The 22,547-nt window shown below is 40.9% G+C and overlaps 1 protein-coding gene across 2 annotated transcripts in view; it reads left to right on the top strand.

Annotated features, from left to right (window-relative positions):
* The window catches only part of LOC148871461 (PH, RCC1 and FYVE domains-containing protein 1-like), a 154,853-nt gene that overhangs the window by 52,273 nt on the left and 80,033 nt on the right, over positions 1–22,547 (top strand). For both annotated transcript variants that reach the window (XM_088967190.1, XM_088967191.1), the window contains exon 4: positions 8,653–8,739. In XM_088967190.1, the coding sequence (XP_088823316.1) occupies positions 8,653–8,739 (87 nt within the window). The remainder of the gene's footprint in view (positions 1–8,652; positions 8,740–22,547) is intronic.

Raw genomic sequence — 22,547 nt, 5'->3', positions numbered from 1 at the left:
TAGCAGGAAAATTCTCTTGGGAACTTCATCAGCTGGATGTGAAGAATGCCTTCCTAAATGGTGATCTTCATGAAGAGGTATTCATGGAACCCCCACCTGGATATGATGTTGGAAAGAAGGTATGTAAACTAAGGAAAGCATTATATGGTTTGAAGCAATCTCCCCGGGCATGGTTTGAGAGACTTTGTTTGGCCATGAAGAAAGTAGGGTACACTCAGAGTAGTGCAGATCATACATTGTTTACAAGGAGACAAGATGACAAACTTACAGCACTCATTGTGTATGTGGATGATATGGTGATTACTGGAAATGATGTGAAAGAGATGAAGAGGCTGAAGGAGTTCTTAGCTTCAGAATTTGAGATCAAAGACTTGGGAAATCTAAGATACTTTCTTGGAATTGAAGTTGCTAGATCAAGAGAAGGAATCTACATATGTCAAAGAAAGTATGTGCTAGATCTCCTAGAAGAAACATGCATGATGGGGTGCAGGCCAGCAAACACTCCAATAGAACCAAGCCATGGATTACAAGAATCAATGGGTGAGGAATACTGTGATAAGGAAAGGTACCAAAAGTTGGTAGGAAAACTGATATACTTATCCCTTACTCGGCCAGATATTGCCTATGCAGTGCATGTTGTCAGTCAATTCATGCACTCACCAAAGGCTCCTCATATGAGAGCAGTGGAAAGAATCCTCAGATACTTGAAAACATGCCCAGGGAAAGGAATTCTATTCAGAAAAAACAGCAGACTTGAAATTGAAGCCTACACTGATGCTGATTGGGCTGGGTCTGTTGGAGACAGAAAATCAACCTCAGGTTACTGTACATTCTTGGGAGGAATCCTAGTCACATGGCGTAGTAAGAAGCAGAATGTTGTGGCTAGATCAAGTGCAGAAGCAGAATACCGGGCTATGGCACACGGGGTTGCTGAACTCTTATGGCTCAGGACTCTCCTTAATGAGCTTGGTATCAAAACTGAGGGTCCTCTCAAGCTGTATTGTGATAATAAAGCTGCTATCAACATTGCCAACAATCCTGTGCAGCATGACAGGACAAAACATATTGAAATTGATCGACACTTTGTCAGAGAGAGAATTATTTCAGGAGAACTTTGTGTGCCTTATACTCCATCAGAGATGCAGATTGCAGATGTATTAACTAAAGGGATGGCATCAACGAAGTTCAGGGACATACTTGGCAAGCTAAACATGATTGATATTCATGCTTAGCTTGAGGGTAGGTGTTAGAATGTTAGAGTGATGTTTGGCTGATAAGAGTTCTTATTAGCCCATTCTTATGTTTAACTTATCTTGTAACTGGGCTTGTGTTAATGGGCCTGGGCCTAATCCTGTTTAATGATTTAAGTCATCTGGGTGTCCCATCACTAATCAGGGGCATCTCAGTAATTTCTTGTACCTTGTACCATATTCATCTATAAATAAAGGACTGGTCGACTGGATAGAACAGTTCGACATTCTCTTCAGTTCTGTGGTTCTCTTCTCCTCCTTGCTACTTCGAGTATACTATCCCATTGTCCTTTAAGTAGTCCCTGAACTCGTCAGAGAGATACTCGCCACCTCGATCAGATCGAAGGGCTTTAATTTCTCTCCCTATCTGTTTCTCGACCTCTTGTCTAAACTCTTTGAACTTTTCGAAGGATTCAGGCTTGTGTCTCATTAGGTACATGTAACCATATCGTGAGAAATCATCTGTGAAGGTGATGAAATACACGTGTTGTTTCCGTGTCCTAACACTTAGGAGACCACATACATCAGTATGTATTAGGTCAAGTGTGCCTGTACATCTTTCAGGCTTACCATTAAATGGTCGTTTTGTCATCTTGCCTTGTTGGCAAGGCTCACAGTTGGGAAGATCTTCTACAGTTAGAAAATCCAAAGGACCATCCTTTACCAACCTTGTGATTCGGTCAACACCGATGTGGCCAAGTCGGTAGTGCCACAGACACGTGGGATTAACTGTATCACGGGCTCTCTTCTTGGGGATTTCAGCTGACGTAGTTTCGGTTATGCTAGTTTCTAGAGAAGGATATAGAACATAGAGACCGTTCTCCAGTTCCCCGTATGCGATGAATCTGTTATTTCTTTTAATAGTAATCGTATTACTAAAGAATACAGAATAACCATCTGCACACAGTTTTGAAACAGAAATCAAATTTCTTCTTAAGTTTTGTACATAAAGACAATCTTTGAGTACAATTTTTCCTTCTCTAAAAATTAACTCCACGGTTCCTATTGCCGCGGCTGCAACAGTTGCAGTAGTCCCCAAGTAGAGAGTGACTTCTCCTTCACTCAGCCTTCTGCTTACGTTGAACCCCTGCAGTGAGTTACACGCATGAGTTGAAGCCCCAGAGTCAATACACCAGGACGCAGAAGTTTCTATAACACAAGTTTCGAAATTACCTTTCTTGGATTCCAGGTAGGCAGGACAATTCCGTTTCCAGTGGCCGGTCTTCTTGCAGAAGTGACATGCATCTGATGCTTTGTCTTTCTTCTGCCTTTTGCCCTTGGTGGCTTTCTTCTGAGTCTTCTTTGCCTTCCTCTTTCTCTTGCCCATTTTGCTAGCTTCAACAAGCATAGCTACTGGCTCATCCTTTTTAATCAGTTCTTCAGCTCTTTGCAACATATTGCTGAGCTCTTGCAAGCTGACATTCAGCTTGTTCATGTTATAGTTCATGATGAACGGATTAAAGGAAGGAGGCAAAGAATTAAGGATAGCGTCTATCTGGGTTGCGAGGTCTAGCCCGGATCCAAGAGCCTTCAGTTCGTTGACGTAACCCATCATCCGAAGACAATGGTCGTGAACTTGTTGGCCTTTGGACATTTGAGTGGTCATGAACAGCTTCAAGACCTTTTGCCGAGTAGAACGATTCTGCTCTTCATACATCGTCCTTAGGCTGTCCAATATGTCCTTGGCAAGTTCGATCTGATCGAACTGCCTCTGTATTGGGTTGTCCAAGGAAGCGATGATGTAACGCCGGGCTAGGGAGTTTTTCTCCTCCCATTCCTGATAGTCTCTCCTTCGAGCCTCAGAAGCTCTGTCTCCTGGACGCTCTGGGGCAGGATTTTTTGCCACTTTGTCCAGCTTTTCTGAAGCTAGGACCAGCATAAGGTTCCCGTACTAGTCGGCGTAGTTTGGGCCCTTAAGCTTGTTGTCATCAAGAAGCTTTGCAAAAGATCCATTTGCCATTTTTTGATAAAAGAGCAAACATCAGTCCACAACCTAATTTGATTCATGTTCATTTCATAGATATGGATTTTAATCTACGATCCATTTCCATTTATTCATATCTGAGATTTCCCTCCTTTCTCAGTGACGGAGACTACGGCTTGTCTCTGGAAATGTGGGAAATCACATAGGGTGCATGGAGCCAACTGTTTTAGCTGCATAACCCCACCACCTTTCTGTGAAGGATCATATCCACTCATCATATGAGTTTTCCCTTTGGCCTCTGTCAGACAAGGTTCAGAGCCATTTTCAGGTAAACCTTTTTGTCCAGTGAGTGCTTACCCATCATATTCGTGAACGCCAAGGTACCGTGAGAGAGTTCCCATTTTCTGGTGAAGCCCCTCTCACATCGGTCTATGACGCCCCTATCATCTTATGAAACATTCAGACAAGCCCAACAGCAAATGGATAGCCCATTTTCTGGTGCGTTTCCTCATTACTGAAGGACCCATCCTCATGCTAATGATGGAAGGCCTTTAGAGAGTTCATCATATGAATCTCCCTATCACATGCATTCATATTAGCTGGAGGGAACAAAATTACGCCATAGTTTGATTTAGGTCAAACCAAAGTGGCTCCCACTGACTTTCATAAAGTCAGATTTCGGTGGGCCATAAATCGGCTAGGGTTCCGCACGTGACCTCTTGTTGAGGTGTGGGGCCCACCACTGAGGGAAGTCATCCAATGACCAAAAGGGACACCATGGCAATGATGTGCATTCAGCCATGGTGTGCGCAAGAGCCACTGTCGAATGAGCATGGGCCAAGTACTTATGGCCCATGTACGCAGCACATCACACATCCATACATCTCATGCAGGGATAAATTGATCCAATCAATTAATTATCTGTAAGGCCCGTTGGAAGCCCGTTAAAATTCCATAATATTAACCATTAATATTATCTAGGTATATGGGTTGAATTAGGGTTACCCAGTTTGGCCCATATAGCTTTATCCTTTAAAATGGGCTTTTGCAGTTTTAACTATTTAAAACTGGCCTTTACAGGCTGGGCCGAATTAACCATTTAATTAAATATCAATCCTTAGGCCCATTAGTGGGAAAATTAGGGTTGACTTTCAGCCTTGATTAAACCCTAGAATTGTCTAAACAGTTTGAACCAATATTGGTTCGAATGGGTCTAGGGTTTGATTTTTAATTAAATCCTTAATTCAAGAAAATAATCTGAAATTAAATAACTGATAAAAGAAAAACAAAAATAGTTATTCAGGGTTGTTCGCACACTCCATCCTGCAAAACAGAGGTTAGATCACAGATTGCAGTTTCTCAAACTGCAAATCGCAGACAACGAATCTCCCATCTGCGAAATCCCTTTCTCTGCGCCGCCATCTTCGATCCAAAATAAAAAAAATAGAAATCCTATTTCTATTAATTATTACATTAGATCGAATGCCTATACACTGAGTCTAAAAATAAAAAAAAAAATATTTACAGACCAAATGTAATAAATTCAATTCAAAAACTGCAAATCTTGCAGTTCTCCCTATGCAAATCAAGATTTCGATCTCCTCTTGTACGAACAGCCCATAAAACCAGAAAATTATAAAGAACTATTCTAAATAATAATCAGATTTATTTAAAATTAATTTCAGATTATTTGCCCATCTGTTTTGGGAACAAATTTCCCAAAACCCATATCTGCGCAAATTGGGTAGAACGCCTTCTCCCTAATTGCGCAGGTTCAGATCTGAAACAGAATGGTTCAAGATTTGAACCATGGCTCTGATACCACTGAAGGGATAGGAAATCCATCATATGGAAGATTGGGGAATAATGGAGGGCGAATTTCAAAAGTTTTTCTTTACCTTCAACTGGGAATCGAATTCCCTATTTAGAAAATCATATTTTCAAGGATCATTCTTGAACCATGAGCTAAACTAGATCTGAACCAAAAGGAGGAGAGAGATATAATACCTGATACAGAGAAACAATATCTCTCAATGGAGGTGTTCACGCCCAAGGTAGAAACCAAAATCTGCTCCCACTGAAGATGGCGCAGTGCAAGGTGGAGCAGAATCAGCAGTGTCCTTCCTAAGAACTTGATTCTTCCCAAGATTCATCTGGACGGCTTGTGAATATAACTCCTACCAATCTTTTCTCCAAAAGATTGGAATCAAGATCTGATCTTGATTTCTCCCAAGCAATGGAGATCAAACTGCTATAGGCGGCGGCTGCAGGAAGGAGGCGGCTAGAGAGAATTTGCAGGGTGCAGAATTCTCTCCTCTGTGATCTCAGCTCTGAAGACAAGACTGTTGCTGGTGATTGTGTCTAAAGGCTGCCGCTCCCTCTTCCTTTTATAGACTTAAAGGGATCAGCTCCTAATCCCATTAGGAGTTGCTAACCCAAATCATATCTGGATTAGAAGTCCCTTTAAGATAAGGGATAAACCTTATCTTATCTGCAGATTAGATCAGCCAGTTCCTAATCTAATTAGGAAGTTTCCAAATCTAAATCTCATTTAGATCTTGGACTCTCTGAGTGGATAGGGTGTGGGCCCAATCCTATCAGCTGATCTTATCTCATAATATGCCCCTTAAATACTAATCAAATTAGCCTAGTTCGAAATGGGATTAAGGCCCATTTAGGGTTATGTATTCATTAAACCTTCCAAACTGCTACCCAATTGGGCTTCCTTGTATGGCGTGGGACCCAAACATTGATCTACAACACATCAGCCAAATGGGTTCAGCCCAGCCTTTGTTACAAGGCCTGGCCGAATACACTGTTATGGACAGTGCACCCCCTGAAACCCATCAGATGGGCTCTATGGGGCCAACACTTACCCTAAGTGGTCCCTGGGCCAAACCACCTTGTAACACCCAGGGATTGTGGGCAGATGTAAGATTAGCCCATCAGGTATTATCCTCAATGGCCTTACACTTAACCTCTCAGCCCATAATGATCATACACTGCCCGACAAGAGAGGACCTCTCCCTCGGCTGCAAGGAACAGTGTTGTACTCTCTCAAGTATGGATCCCGGGAATTAAAACTTTTTGCAAACATTTCAAAACCATAATATATATATACTTTTTATATCTCATATAAAATATATTTTGCAAAACAAATCTCAACGATTGAAATCGGCTGCCAGCAGTCTTGGTTTCCATCAGTGAGAGTGCATCCCCGATCATTACCTTTGTCCGACAAAGGGGCTGATCCTGTCACTATGATCACCCACTCAGATGAATTCTCAGACTATCCCAACATACCCAGGTTTTGACCCCCGCTAAGGATCTCACTGATTGGTATATCAAAGACAGCCCAATCCGACACCTAGTGCAATATCATAATCGAGTCTAGGGGTCGGGTGTAACTTTCCAGTTTTGCCCATCAATCTCCAAGGTCTAGGTCAATACTAGAAATCTGGTCCAGTTCAAAGATTCAATTAATCCCACAGTGTATGTGCCTAGGGTCTCACCCCGGTAGCTGAGACAAGCCACCCCAACCGACTTGGTGGCACCACAGTGTCAGCCTTGTCAGGATAGGTCTCCCAGACCGACCCACTGGCTGTGAACATTCTAAACTAACACGAATCTCATTAAGTGTCCAGTTTAAGGGTATTACACAGAAACATACCAAGGGAACATGAATCAAATATGCACTTTTATTCATTTACAATAAACTCATAAAGTACATCAATTTGATTGAAGCTAAGGGCATACAAAACTGTCTAACAAACCTCAGGTTCCTTCTTGTTCCCATCTAAGTAGCCAGTGAGATCACAGGAAGTAATAAAAAGCATTGCGGAAACGGACTACTCCCTGAAGTTGTATTCATCCAGCAGCACACTTGTAATCTGCAAGCTGTGCAGATTAGGGTTTTCCAGATTTGAAGACCTTGCAGCGGGTCTGTTTTCCCTAGAAGAAACCTCTCCGGATATTGAAGACATCTTGACTGCAGCCTCTGTGTAGATGACACTGTTTAATACTGGCCGAAGTGATCACAGTGCTGAAAAAGAGACTAGTTGCAGGATTGAAGAAGGTTCTGACAGCTCACTGTTTCAAACTTGCCGAGACTGTCACAGTTCTGAAGCTGTTCAGTTACAGCAGCAAATGAGGTGTTCTGGGCTGGTAACCGACCTGAAACTGTGGGCTCTCCACCACTGTGCTATGAAGACTTCACTTGAGCTTGGAGTACTGCAACTGTAAAGAGAATTCTCCCCCTTTACGGCCAATACTAGGACTGCTGAAATCAGTCCTCAACTAGGTCTGTCCTATACAGACATCTCTTAGTAGCCGAATAGCTACTAACTACTAGAAACAGTCTAGTTGGACATCAGCTTCTGGGTCTTACTTCTCTTGCGCCCTACAACCAAGGGAAACCCTAGGTTTGAACCTTGTGTTGTTCTCCTACAACCCTAGGGTTTCACGGCTGCAACTCAGATAAAGAAAAAAGAAGAAAAGAAAGACAGCAAGAGAGAAGAGATGGCGTCGGCTGTAACTAGGAAGGTGCTTAATGCTCTGATACCATGAAAGCTGAAATGCTGTAGCCGAAGCAGTAGAAGAGAGGAGAAGACCAAGAGATGCTGAGAATGTCGAACTGAATGACCCAGTCGACAGTACTATTATTTATATTAGAGTACAGTACAATGTTACATGAAATGACTGGAATGCCCCTGATTAGTGATGGGACACCCAGACAACTTAAAACACTAAACAAACTTAGGCCCATTAACACCGGCCCGGTACATAACAACTTAAACTCAAATACAGGCTAATAAGAACTCTTATCAGCCGAACCATCAATACATGAAAAACTTTCAACCTAACATTCTTCATAAGTAACTTTTGTCAGCTGCATGTTGTATCTTTTGCTTTTGTTAGATGTTTGGTGATTCTTCCTTTTTGTCAGTTACTTGGCAGCTGCTTGTGGCCTCCACTTCAGTTAGCTTTTTGTCACAGTCTTGTTGCTTTCACTGTGTCAGCTTCTTGTCATCTATTTAGAATTTATTTCAGGAACTAATTTCTTACATCCAAATGAATCAAATGAAACTGTTTAATATCAATTTGGAAGATTAATTTAAACCTAATAGCCAAACAGTGTTGTACAAAGAAGCAAAAAGAAACAAAATAAAACAAGATACATAAAAAAGTAACTCACATGGTTGACCTTTTGGCTTATCCATAAAGCTGCCTCTATGCCCTTATTTGATCATTTGGTAAAAGAATTACATCAAATAACTTAATAGTTTTTGATATGGACACACTTAAGTTGTTTTCTTAGTTGAGTAGTATCATCTTGAATATTGATCTCTGTTTATAAAGATTGAGCATTTACATTTCATGCATGTTGTAGTATCATTGTGGAATTTCTTTTTTACATTTTATTATGCATTATTATGATTATGAGGTAGCTTAAAATATTTTTATTCTCTCTTATTGAAGGCACTTATTGCTTTAAAGAAAGGAACCCAGTTAATAAAATATGGTCGGAAGGGGAAGCCTAAGCTTTGTCCGTTCAGAGTTTCTATTGTGAGTTTTACTCTCTTCTTGTCCTTGGAGATTAGGATATGCAATCTATTGTTACTAGAAGTTCTTGCCCATCTTAAATTTGAAGATTCACATGTACATATTGGAAAATGGTAGTATGATGATAAGATGCCTAGTTACCTAAGCAATTTTTTTGTATCTTCAGTAATTAGTTCTGATAATTAGTTGCAATAAAAAAATTATATATAATTGGTTTTTTTCTTTTATAAAGTATGAACCATTGTATGTTCTTATTTTATAGTCCATTTTTGTCATGCTTAATGCTAACCTGGCCAACATTTTTTTAATTTGTTTAGTCCTACATGTGAAACATCATTACAAAAATAATAATGACTAAACCTCAATATTGTCTTCTTAAGACCAAATATTTTGTGTTTCACTTTTCTGTTCTAACTTTTCAATCTTCTGAATGCCCATCTTAATGTTATTTAGGTTCTCATTCCTTGTTAGAGGCCATTAATGCATTTCTTCTGTTTGTAATGAAATTTATTGGTTGTAAAAAATAGAACAGAAATCAAAAAAAAAAGAAAAGAAAAACAGAACATCAGAAAACCTGGCCATTACTCATGACTGATCTCTTTTTGGGTAGTCTTGCATGGATATAGACAGATGATTGTGAAGATGAAAAAGAAGCAAGGATATGTAATGTATTTCAGTAGAAAACCCAAGATCTCCATGGAGATTTTGACTATTATAAATTCAATCTATAGATACTTTGTCCTAGAGACTGAACAAGTTTATTGTTGAATATATTATCAGAAAAATATTTTAGCATTCACAATCCAAGAAAAACAATCAATTCCTCTACAGGAGAGTTTACATTTGTTGTAACACTTACACTCAAAGCAAGGTCTATTGGGAACACCTTTGTTCCAATTTGATATGCTCTCTAGGGATGGTCAAATTGCACTCTTTGAGAGTCCTAAATAAAATATTTAAAGAGCCTATGGGGGGTGTGAGATCCATTAGGGTTTTTATCTCTTAAGAATTATGGTTTAGCTAGGAGATAACTTGTCTCTATACTCTTAGATTGGAATGTTGATTCCATTCTCTATAATCACTGGTAGAGTTTAGAAAGAATTCCTAGAATTAGAAAGATATCAATTAATACATTTGCAATTATATCTCAAGTCCAAGGAAACTATTATAGAGGCCCGACCCTTCTATGCAAACTGAATGATAGTTTTGTCCTACATATCAGTGTCCAATCCCAGTTGATATACCACAAAGTATCGACGTCTAAACCAATGACCATCAGATGGGGTTTGGCCATATGTTTCTATAACTACTGGGGAACCTTCAGTTCAATTTTAAAAACTGTTAGATTTTTCAATTTTAAAAACTTGATCTCTACTGTTTCAACCCTAGTTCTTTTTTCTCTTCTCATTCTCTTTGCTTCAACCTGAAAATTTCTGGCTTGATTTCTACCTTCTTTTCTTCCTTTCATTTCTTTATTTCACTCAATTCAAATATGGTATCAGAGCAGGTTAACACATTGTGATAGAAGTACCCGCTTTGAATGTCACAAACAGAGCTTTCTTTCTCCTGCCCTATTTCTAATTGATCTTCAAAAAGCTACTTAAGTGGACTGGTGGTGTTTTAAATCTCCTCTACTCGACAGTTCGAAGAGGAGTCTGACAATAGGTAATGCAATTCAAATTTGAATAGTTGTTGAACGTGAAGCTGGAAGAATAGAAAAAGAAAAAGAGAAGGGAAGAGATAAGGAAAAGAAGAGAAGAATAACGAATGGTGTGTCTTGTTGCTATTCACACCAGAAACATTGCTCTTATATTTGAAAAGAAAAGTACAAGTTTGCCCTTACTTGGGCGCCCGAATAGAAAAGAAGGAAAAAACCCAAAATACCTTTACAACGTATCTATCATGCCCGGCTTGCCTAGCTTACTAACGACTTTGGCTTGTGAACTCCTTAAGTAAAGTAGTCAGCAAGTTGATCCTCAGATCTTACAAAAGGCAAATTTCTCCACTTTCAATTTTCTATGGATGAAATGTTAATTCACTTCAATATGTTTTGTACGATCATGTTGAATAGGATTATGAACAATGTTTATAGCTGCCTGATTGCCACAGTAAAGTCACATTTTTAGGGAGAATGATTACTTTGATTAAATCAACTTTGAAGAGAATCTTCCAACCTATTTTCTGTATACTTTTTGTGTTCCAACCAAAATATCAAGGAAGCTATAGAAAATCATGAGAGATTTCCTATGGGAACCAGGGGAGGAGAGGAAAGATCGTTTAGTGAAGTGGGAGATAGTGTGTAGACCCAAGAGCAATGGGGGATTAGGCTTAGGAAATTTGTTACACAGGAGAGTTTGTGGTATAATGCCATAGTAAGCATTCATGGTGCTTCAAGCAATGGATGGGATGCAAAGGTCTTGCTTCATGCTTCAACTTCTCCTTGGAAAGCCATTAACAAGGTACTTCCTATTTTCTTAAATTTCACAAAAATTTGGTGTGGGTTGTGTAAATGGTAGTAAAGTAATTTTTTGAGAAGATGTTTGGTTAGGTGATACCCCCTTAAAATCCCAATTCCCTTTGTTCTATTCACTCTCTAGTCTTCAAAAGAAACCCATTGCTTGCTTCTGGAGTCTTTCCACTTCAAGTTTGAACTGAGATTTTGGTTTTAGAAGGGGGTTTAAGGGATAAAGAATTTGAGCTTGTGATAGATTTAATAAATAAGTTAGGGCTAGTCTTCCTAGATTCAAGGGGGGATGACTGAAGAAAACTGAAGAGAGGAGAGCTTGAGAGTTCGGCAACGAGGGTCTGAGAATGAGAGTTTCGAACCTACTCTCTCTCAGCACCCTAACACTATTTTATTAAGATATATTTGAATAATTACAAGGAGGCCCTTAGTTGGGCAAGAATTTACAAAGACTTTAATATAGACAAGATGGGCCCAGAATAAGGCCCATTATAGAAAAACATAAATAACAAGAAAGAATAAACAGCCTATGGGCCATTCGGCCCATCTTCTCTACACTCCCCCTCAAGCTGAGCATAGATGTCATCATGCCAAGCTTGCCGGTGTCATGCTGAAGTTTTGCCTTGGGAATGCCTTTGGTGAGAAAATCTGCCAACTGTCCTTCAGATGTGATGAAAGGAAGACACACATCACACGATGAGACCCTTTCCCTAATGAAGTGTTGATCAACTTCAATATGCTTGGTTCGATCATGTTGCACTAGGTTGTGAGCAATGTTGATGGCAGCCTGATTATCATAGTACATCATTGGCTTGTCATATTCAACCCCAAGTTCTTCCATCAATGATTTTAGCCATAATAATTCAAAAACTCCATGTGCCATGGCCCTGTATTCTGCTTCAGTTGAAGAACGAGCAACAACCGATTGTTTCTTGCTTCTCCAAGAAACAACATTACCAGCCACCAAGCTACAATACCCAAAAGTAGATCTTCTGTCATCAATGTTTCTGGCCCAGTCAGCATTAGTGTAGGCTTCAAGTTTCATATGACCATGCTTGGCAAACAGAATACCCTTTCCTGGGGAGCCCTTCAAATAACATAGGATTCTCTCTGCTGCAGCCATATGAGTGTCTCGGGGAGCATGCATGAATTGGCTAATGCAACTGACTGCATATGCAATATCTGGCCGAGTCATGCATAGGTACAAAAGTTTCCCAAGAAGTCTTTGAAAGATTCCTTTGTCTTTTAACAATGTCCCTTCTGAGGCTGGGAGTTTATGACTCATGTCAATAGGAGTAGCAACTGGTCTAGCACCCACCTTTCCAGTTTCAGAGAGCAAGTCAAGAACATACTTCCTTTGGGAGATAAGAATCCCATCCTTGGATCGAGCCACTTCTATGCCAAGAAAGTATCTCAATTCCCCCAAATCTTTAATCTCAAACTCTGTATGGAGAAAAGATTTTAGATCATGAATTCCTAAAACATCATTACCAATCACTACAATATCATCTACATACACAATGAGGTATACTGCCAGAGGTCCACTCCTCTTTACAAAAAGAGTATAATCGGACAATGTCTGCACATAACCAAAGTTAACAAGTGTTGTTCTAAATCTCTCAAACCATGCTCTAGGGGACTGTTTTAGTCCATAAAGAGATTTCTTCATCCTGCATACCTTCCCTTTCATATCAGTTCCATACATCCCTGGAGGAAGAGACATATAAACCTCCTCATGTAATTCACCATTCAGAAATGCATTCTTCACATCCAATTGATAAAGGGGCCAATCAAAGTGAGTAGCTAAAGATAGAAGAACTCTCACAGATGTCATCTTGGCAACAGGTGCAAAGGTCTCCAAATAATCAATTCCATATGTCTGTGTATAGCCTTTTGCAACCAGCCTGGCCTTGTACCTTTCAATGGTGCCATCAGCTCGGTATTTGATAGTAAAGACCCACTTGCAATCGACTGGATCCTTCCCTTCAGGCAAATCCACCACTTCCCATGTGTCATTCTTGTGTAGGGCATCGATTTCAGATCTCATAGCATCCCTCCATTCTGGAATCTTAAGAGCTTCTGACACAGACCTGGGAATAGGGTGAGAAGCAACAGAAGAGAGATAGGCAAAGTATGAAGGTGAAAGCAAACTATAAGAAATGTGCTTGGAAATGCAGTGTGCAGTGCACTTCCATTTTCCTTTCCTAACAGCAATGGGAATATCAAGGTTAGGGAAGGATGACTCCAAGGGTGCTGAAACAGTATCTGTTGTCTCTTCTGTGACTGGAAGTGTATGAGGCTCATGTGTTGTAGGAGAAACATCTTGCACATTTCTGGATCTTTGCAGTTGATACACCTTGGTATTGAGGATAGGACGAGGAGGTAGAGTACTGGGATAAGGAGAATGGAACAACTGATCCACCCTTGATACATTTGAAGGAGTAGCAGACGCATTAAGAGAATCAACAGGGACAGAAAGAGGAAGAGCAAACACCTGTGACAAATCCTCCCCCTGTGGACAATGTCCTTCTAGAGAGGAACCATAAAAGGGGGAAAGCTCATCAAAGGTGACACCCATTGAGACATACCGAGTGCCAGACTTTGGATCAAAACAACAATAACCCTTCTATGTGGGGGAATAACCAAGGAAGATACACTTTTGAGCTTTGGGTTCAAACTTATGCCTTTGGACACTTGGAACATGTACATAACAGGTGCAGCCAAAGACACGAATAGGAACAGGAAAAAGGTCCTTGTCCGGTTGAAGGAGATTGAAGGGAGACTTAAACCCCAAAACCCTGGATGGCATACGGTTTATAAGGTAGGTAGCAGTAAGAACAGCATCACCCCAAAACCTTGTAGGAACATGTGATGCAAATAAGATACTTCTTGCAACTTCAACAATATGCCTATTTTTCCTCTCAACAACTCCATTCTGTTCTAGGGTCCTAGCACATGAGCTTTGATGAATAACCTCAATGTCAGAGAGATAACAGGATAGGTTCTTCTCAAAGTATTCTTTTGCATTGTCAGATCTGAAGATTTTAATCCTGGTGTCAAATTGGGTTAGAACAAATTCATGGAATTGTCTTACAAGTCTTGGAACTTCATCACAGGATATCATTAGGAATATCCAAGTGAACCGAGAAAAGTCATCAATAAATAGGATAAAAAATTTGTAGCCACCCATGGAGGGTAAGTGGTAAGGCCCCCACACATCAGAATGCACAATATTAAAAGGAAAAGAAGATCTTTTATTGCTCAAAGGATAATTGTTTCTACAATGCTTTGACAATTCACAAGACTCACAATGAAGACTGGACAAACTAATTCTTTTAAACAGTTTAGGGAATAGATGACTCAAGGCAAAAAAAGACAGATGACCAAAACGACGATGACACAACATAATTCGACTAACAGACTCTAAAAAGACAGATCCGAGAGTAACATTCCCAAGATGATCAGTGCATTGCCCCGGAGTATTAAGAAGGTATATTCCGTTCGCCTCGTGGCCACTCCCAATCACCTTCTGAGACTCCAGATCCTGAAAAACGTAGTAGGAAGGAAAAAATGTTACATAATAGTTCAGTGACTTGTTAAACTACTTACAAACAAAAAATTTGTATTTAGTTTAGGTACATGAAGGGCAAAAGGTAGGAACAAGGAATCCGTAGCCTTGATGGTTCCCTTACCAGAGATAGGGGCAAGTGAACCATCAGCTGAAGTGATTTTATCACGTCCAGGAAGCAAGTCATATGAAACAAACAATAGAAGATCAAGACTGTAATCAGTCCTGAATCCTAATAGGTTTTAGATTTACAAAATAGAAGAAAAGTGAGAGAAAGGAGAGAGAATAGAAGAGAAACAGGAGAACACAAGTGGTTGAAAGGAGGAACAGATTCTGATAGATCTGCCGCCGCCACTTTCTTATTATTTACAGGTTATGTTGAGTACATAATGAAAAGGACACATCTACCCTTAGTACTTACATAATAAATAAAGTAAATAAAAGCTGAAATAAATAACAACTGAATTAACAAACTGACTCAAACTGACACTACTATTACTAAAACAAATAACTACACATGCTGCCCTATGAACACAGTAGGGACCACTACAGTGGGGCCCACATCAGTGTTCTCTACACTCCCTTTCAAGTTGGGAGTAGATATTTATCATTCCCAACTTGGATAGGTCTGTCTCTAACTTCTTCCTTGATACAGCCTTGGTGAGGATATCCGCAAGCTGCATATTAGATGTGATGTACGGAAGACACACTTATTGTGATGTGACCCTTTCTCGCACAAAATGTTGATCAACTTCGATATGTTTAGTTTTATCATGCTGCACTGGGTTGTGGGCGATATTAATAGCTGCCTGATTATCACAATACAACTAGTGACCTCAGCCATAATATTTCAGCCACTCCATTAGCCATTGACCTGTATTCCGCTTCAGCACTGGAGTGGGAAACAACATTTTGCTTCTTACTCCTCCAAGAGACAAGGTTACCTCCCACAAGGGCACAATATCCAGAGGTAGACCTTCTATCATCAACACTCCCAGCCCAATCGGCATCTGTATAGACTTCCACCCTCATGTGATTATTGTTCTTGAGCAGTATACCTCTACCCCGGCATCTCTTCAAGTATGCTAATATTCTCTCTGCCACAAAAAGATGAGAAGTTCTAGGGGAGTGCATGTACTAGCTAACTCACTAACTGCATAGCTGATATCTGGTCGAGTGAGGCAAAGATATAGGAGCTTTCCAACCAACTGTTGAAACATAACTTTGTCTTCAAGAGGCTCCCCACCCTTTGTACAAATCTTGTGATTTTGTTCGATGGGTGTATCAGTCGGCTTAACACCCAACTTTCTAGTTTCCACCAACAGATCTAGAACATATTTTCTCTGAGAGATAAAAATCCTAGCAAACTCAATACCCAAAAAGTACCGTAGTGCACCAAGATCTTTCACCTCAAACTCTTGATGAAGGAGATGTTTGAGGGACTCAATCTCATGACTGTCATTTCCTATCACCGCAATATCATCAACATATACTGCAAGTAGTGTCAGAGAGGACTCCACCTTCTTAATGAATAGTGTATGATCTGACTGGGCCTGTACATAACCAAACTTTCCAAGGGCTAATCTGAACCTATCAAACCAAGCTCTAGGTGACTGCTTCAAACCATACAATGCCTTATTCAGTCGGCAAACCTTCTTACCTGTCTCTGTATCATAGAATCCAGGAGGCAACTACATGTAAACCTCTTCCTGTAAGTCTCCATTCAGAAAGGCATTTTTAACATCCGTTTGAAACAGGGGCCAAAAATGATTTGCTGCAAGGGATAACAGAACTCGGATGGTGGTCATCTTGGCTATTGGGGCAAAGGTCTCCAAGTAGTCTATACCATAAGTCTGAGTGAACCCCTTTGCAACCAGCCAGGCTTTGTACCTTTCAATAGAGCCATCAACATTATGCTTCACAGTGAACACCCATCTGCATCCCACCGGTTTCTTTCCTTTTGGTGGGTCAACCAGTGCCCAAGTATTATTCTTCAACAGGGCATCCATTTCGACTTGCATTGCATCCTTCTATAGGGACATCGGCAATGGAAGTGAGATAGGACCGGTAAGATGGAGACAGACGATCAGAGGATAAGAACTGTGAGATGCTGTCAACTGTAGAAGTGGTGCAATGTCGTTTCCCTTTGCGAATGGCAATATGAAGATCAAGGTCATCAACAAGAGGGGAAGTGGCAACAGTGAGAGGTATCTCAGTAGGCTTTGGATCTAGAGCTGCAGAAGGAACTGGAGCTGGCCGGGACTGCCGATGACTAGGATCAACCTGCCTGCATCGCCTGTGATAGACTCTCAACTCCGGCTCCCTCTGACCACCCTCACCACTACAACCTTCATTATCTAGTGGATTAGGTAAAGGAACAACCCCACTTAAAACAGCCCCACTTCAACTCTCACTGCTCTCCCCCTGAGGAAAGAAACTCAAAACAGCCCCACTCTCACTGCTCTCCCCTTGAGGAAAAACCCTAGGATAATAGGGTGCCTCCTCAAAGAAGGTGACATCCATGGAGACAAACCGTTTCCCTAAAACTGGATCATAGTAGCAATAACCCTTTGAGTTTGTGCATAACCAAGGAAAATGCATTTGGAGGCCTTAGGTTAAAACTTGGAATGATGAGACCCGAGAAACTGAACGAAACAAGTACAACCAAAGGTTTTAAGGGGAACAATGAACAACTCCTCGTCTGGGTATAGAAGGGAAAAGGGGGTTCTCATATCAAGAACCCGGGAAGGAACTCGATTAATGAGATAAACTATCGTGAGGATAGCATCACCCCAGAAGCAAATAGGTACATTGGAGGTAAACATAATGCTTCGGGCCACCTCCAAGATATGCCTATTCTTCCTTTCGGCAACGCCATTCTACTGTGGTGTATAAGGGCAAGTGCTCAGGTGAATAAGTCCATGGCTAAGAAGGTAGGAGGTCAATGGCTGAGCAAAGTATTCCTTTGCATTATCAGATCTAAGGACTTGATTTTGGTCCCAAACTGAGTGAGAACCATCTGATAGAAGTTTTGGGTCAGAGCAGGAACCTCATCCCTAGAACGCATAATATAGACCCAAGAAAAATGGGTATGGTCATCAACAAACAGTAGAAAATATCTGTACCCACCCATAGAAGAGATATGATATGGCCCCCAAACATCAATATGCACAATATCAAAAGAGGATTTACTTCTTCTCTTCTGAAATTTCTTCTTCTTTTCTTTCGAATTCAAGACTGATTGTAGTCTTGATCGACTATTGGGATGTGCCTCTTATGTTCAATTTCCCAGACCTCTACTCTTTGTCAAACTATAAAAACAAACCTGTTGCTAGGTTTGGTGTGCTTTCAAAATCAGGGATCTCTTGGGATTTTGGTTTTAGAAGAGGGTTGAGGGAAAATGAGTGAGTCTATAGTGATGTTGATTTCAACACTTGAGAGGGTCTACTTGGACCAATCTATAGCTGATTGTAGAGTGTGGTCCCTAACTTCTGATGGTTTATTTTCTTGTGCATCTTTCTTTGGTTTGCTCACTCATATTAATCCTATGGGGGTGAGCTTCCCAGTGAGAGAAATTTGAACTAAACCAATCCCTCCAACAGTACAAGCTTTCTGTTCGGAAGTGTTCCTAGTGAAGGTAAACACTTGTGATGTGCTACAGAAAAGGAGGCCAAACAATTGCCTCTCTCCTCATGTGTGTGTCCTTTGCTTGGGATGTGGTGAAATTCTAACCCACTTACTGTTATCTTTCTCTTTTGCTTCTGGAATTTGGAATGTTGTTTGTTCTCTCTCTGGATGCAGATGGGCTCCCCCACAAGATGTGGTAAGTCTATTCAGCTCTGTAAGAAAACCCTATTCGATTCTATGTTAAAGTAGAGAAGAAGAAAAGAAAGAAGAAGAAGAAGAAGAAGAAGAAGAAGAAGAAGAAGAGAAGAAGGGTTCAGCCAGATTAGGAAGAAGAAAATCGGTCCTCCCTAGCCGACCCACTTGTATTTATTTCAAATAATAGAGTTACAAGAAAGACCATATTGTCCCTCATGAAAGATGGGAACATAACTTAAAACTAAATAAAATAAACATTTCACTCTCAAACAGATAAACCAAAATGACCAAAACACCCCTGATTCGTGTATTCTAACACTCCTCCTCAAGCTGGAGAGTATATGTCATATAGTCCCAACTTGTCACAAATATAATCTACTCTGCCCCGAGACAATCCCTTTGTAAAGAGATCTACCCACTAATTTCCTGATCTCACATGAGATGTGGTTATCACTCCACTTATCACTTTCTCTCTTACGAAGTGACAATCAACCTCAATATGTTTAGTTCCCTCATGGAAGACTGGGTTGGAAGAGATGTGAACAGCAGCTTGGTTATCACAGTATAGTTTTATGGGTTTATCAACTGAGAACCCCATCTCTTGTAGCAAGTTCTTCAACCATACTAGTTCACATGTGGTATGAGCCATAGCCCTGTACTCAGCTTCTACACTACTACTTGCCACCACTGTTTGTTTCTTGCTCTTCCAAGTTACAAGATTGCCACCAAGGAAGGTACAACACCCTGTTGTTGATCTCCTGTCTGATATAGAACCAGCCCAATCAGCATTTGTGTACCCTACTATCTCAAGGGTCCCACCACTTCGGTATAGCAAACCACGACCTGGAGCACCCTTCAAGTACCTAACAATCCTTAGAACTGCTTCCCAATGAGGAATCCGAGGATGTTGCATAAACTGACTCACCATACTCACAACAAATGATATATCTAGTCGGGTAATGGTCAGGTAGTTCAACTTTCCCACCAACCTCCTGTATCTTCCAGGATCATCAAACTCTTCACCTGCATCAACACTCAACTTGGCATTGAGTTCCATAGGAGTCTCTACTAGTTTAGCACCTAACAGCCCAGTTTCTTCAAGTAGGTCAAGAACATATTTTCTCTGACATAAGTTAATTCCATGTTTTGACCTTGCAACCTTTATTCCCAGGAAGTACTTCAGCTTACCCAAATCTTTGTATTGAAGTGGTCTTGTAGGAATTTCTTCAACTTGTCGATTCCGTTATTGTCACTCCCAGTTATGACAAAATCATCCACATACACCACTAGCAAGATTTTCCCATCTTTTGATTCATGCCTGAACACAGAATGGTCTACCTGACACTGTTTCATCCCAAAGTCTTTCATCACTTCACTGAACCTGCCAAACCAAGCACATGGAGATTGTTTCAATCCATAAATTGCCTTTTTGAGTCTACAAACCTTACCATCCTCCCCCTGAGCAACAAACCCTAGTGGTTGCTCCATATATACTTCCTCAATGAGATCACCATGTAGGAAAGCATTTTTTATGTCAAGTTGTACAAGAGGCCAATCATACATAGCAGCTAATGAAATCAACACCCGAACTGAACTAATCTTAGTCACAGGAGAAAATGTCTCCATATAGTCCACACCATACAGCTGAGAATAGCCCTTGGCCACTAACCAGGCCTTTAATCGCTCCACGCTGCCATCTAGAAGATACTTCACTGTGTATACCCACTTACACCCAACAACATGCTTACCAGGAGGAAGAGCAGTGAGTTCCCACGTGTGATTGTGTTGTAGAGTAGAGAGTTCCTCTTCCATGGCTTGCCGCCACCCTAGGGAGGTAAGGGCTTCCTAGACAGTCTTGGGAATGGAAACATATGATAGCAATGATATAAAGTTGCGACGAGAAGCAGAAAGGTGAGCAGCTGAAACATAGTGAAAAATAGGATGAGAAGTACAAGTACATTTTCCTTTCTGTAGAGCAATAGGAAGATCAAGATCTGAGGGAGCAGAAGCAATAGCAGGATCTGTCGGTGAGGGCTGAATTGGAGGAGGGGCCAATGCTCTTCTGTGGGTATACACTTGTGTGATTGGCGGCCTCTCAATAGTAACTGGCATGGGATGTGAATCTGCAGCAAGAATGGGAGCCACGGGAAGGGGATCCGCAATAGGGACGGGAAGAGGCACTACAAAGGAAGGAGAAGAAACCACAACATTTGAGAAAAAAGGAACTGATTCAAAGAAGGTGACATTAGAGCACACAAATGACTTATGGAATTTAGGGTTATAGCACTTATACCCTTTCTGAGTCTTCGAGTAGCCAAGGAAGATACACATAGTAGCTCTTGCATCTAACTTGTCTAAAACAGGCCCCAAGTGTTGAACAAAACAAACATATCCAAAGACTCTTGGAGTGAGAGGAAATGGAGACAAGGTGGGAAACAACACCAAGAAGGGGGATTGACTTCCAAGGATGGGCATGGGCATCCGAATGATCAGAAAACAGGATGTGAGGACGGCATCACTCCAAAAATGCTTTGGGACATTCATATTAAGCATCAAGGACCAAACAGTTTCAAGGAGATGGCGATTTTTCCGTTCAGCTACACCATTCTTTTGTGGGGTGTAGGCACAAGAAGTTTGATGAATTATCTCATGGTGCTCTAAGTATTGCTGAAATGGTGATGAGCTGTACTCTTTGGCATTATCGAAGAGAAGAATTTTAATATGAACACCAAATTGAGTGCGTATTTCAACATAAAATTTTTGAGAAATAGAAAACAATTGACTGCGATCTTTCATAAGATAAATCCATGTCATCCTTGAAAAGTCATCAACAAAAATTACAAAATACTTATATCCATTGTATGACATCACTTTAATTGAACCAAACATCAGAATGAACTAAAGAAAAGGACTCGAGACATGACTATCAACTCTTAGACTAAAAGAGACACTATGATGTTTCCCTAGTTGACATGACTCACAATCCAAAGATGAAAGATGACTCAAGGAAGGGATCAACAACTTCAGAGCCTTGAGAGAAGGATGACCAAGTCTGCAGTGTCATTGAAGAGGAGTAAGAGATGATTAAAAAGCTATTGGAGGGCCACCACCATCAAGGTAATACAATCCACCTGCCTCATGCCCTCCACCAATCTTCATCCCCGTCTTGAGATCCTGAAACACACAAGAAGAGGGATAAAAGGTTATAAAACAATTAAGAGACTTGGTTAATCTGCTAACAGACATAAGGTTAAAGGGGAACTTGGAAAATATAAAACAGATGATAAAGACGAGGAGAGATCAACATCACCAACACCACAGGTGGGAGATGTAGAACCATTAGCAAGTATAACTGTTCAAGATGTTGAGGGCCGAGAAAGGGAAGAAAATACATCAGGAGTCCCAGACATATGATCCGAGGCTCCGGAGTCAATGATCTAGTGTGGGGGCTTGGAAGCTAAGCAAGCCATACCTGAATGGACAAGGGTAGCAGTGTTCTGCTGAGTTGTCTGAAGGAACTACTCATATACTGCACGGGGTACACTCACCATTTCCTTCCTGAAGGAACTGCTGGCTTTCAGTAATTGTACCACTACCCTTAGTCATAGCATGGTTAGCCCAAGTGTTGGGTGGACCATGTAAATCATAGCAGAAATTAACTGTGTGCCCCTCTAAGCCATAGTGTGTAGACTTCCTAGGGGCATTACTTCTTACTTTACCATGACCTCCCCCTGAGTCTCAACCTCCACTCTGGCCACTAGCATAGTTAAACATGGGACCACCACAGTAGCCTAGAAGTCCACTACTACCACCACCACCTCTATTTCATGGCCACCCCCTTTAGTCACCACGAAATCAGATCTGTCCGAGAGAGAGGAATTCTCTACAGACTCAATAGATGTCTTCTTAAGACAGGCAAAAACTTTTTCAAGTGAGGGAAGAGCAGACCCCCCCAAT

This window comes from Nelumbo lutea, chromosome 2, assembly GCF_056320005.1.
Source record: "Nelumbo lutea isolate HS-2025 chromosome 2, American lotus-T2T, whole genome shotgun sequence".
NCBI lineage: Eukaryota > Viridiplantae > Streptophyta > Magnoliopsida > Proteales > Nelumbonaceae > Nelumbo > Nelumbo lutea.
The sequence above is the reverse complement of the archived record's forward strand: the minus strand, read 5'-3'. Positions and strand labels throughout refer to the sequence as shown.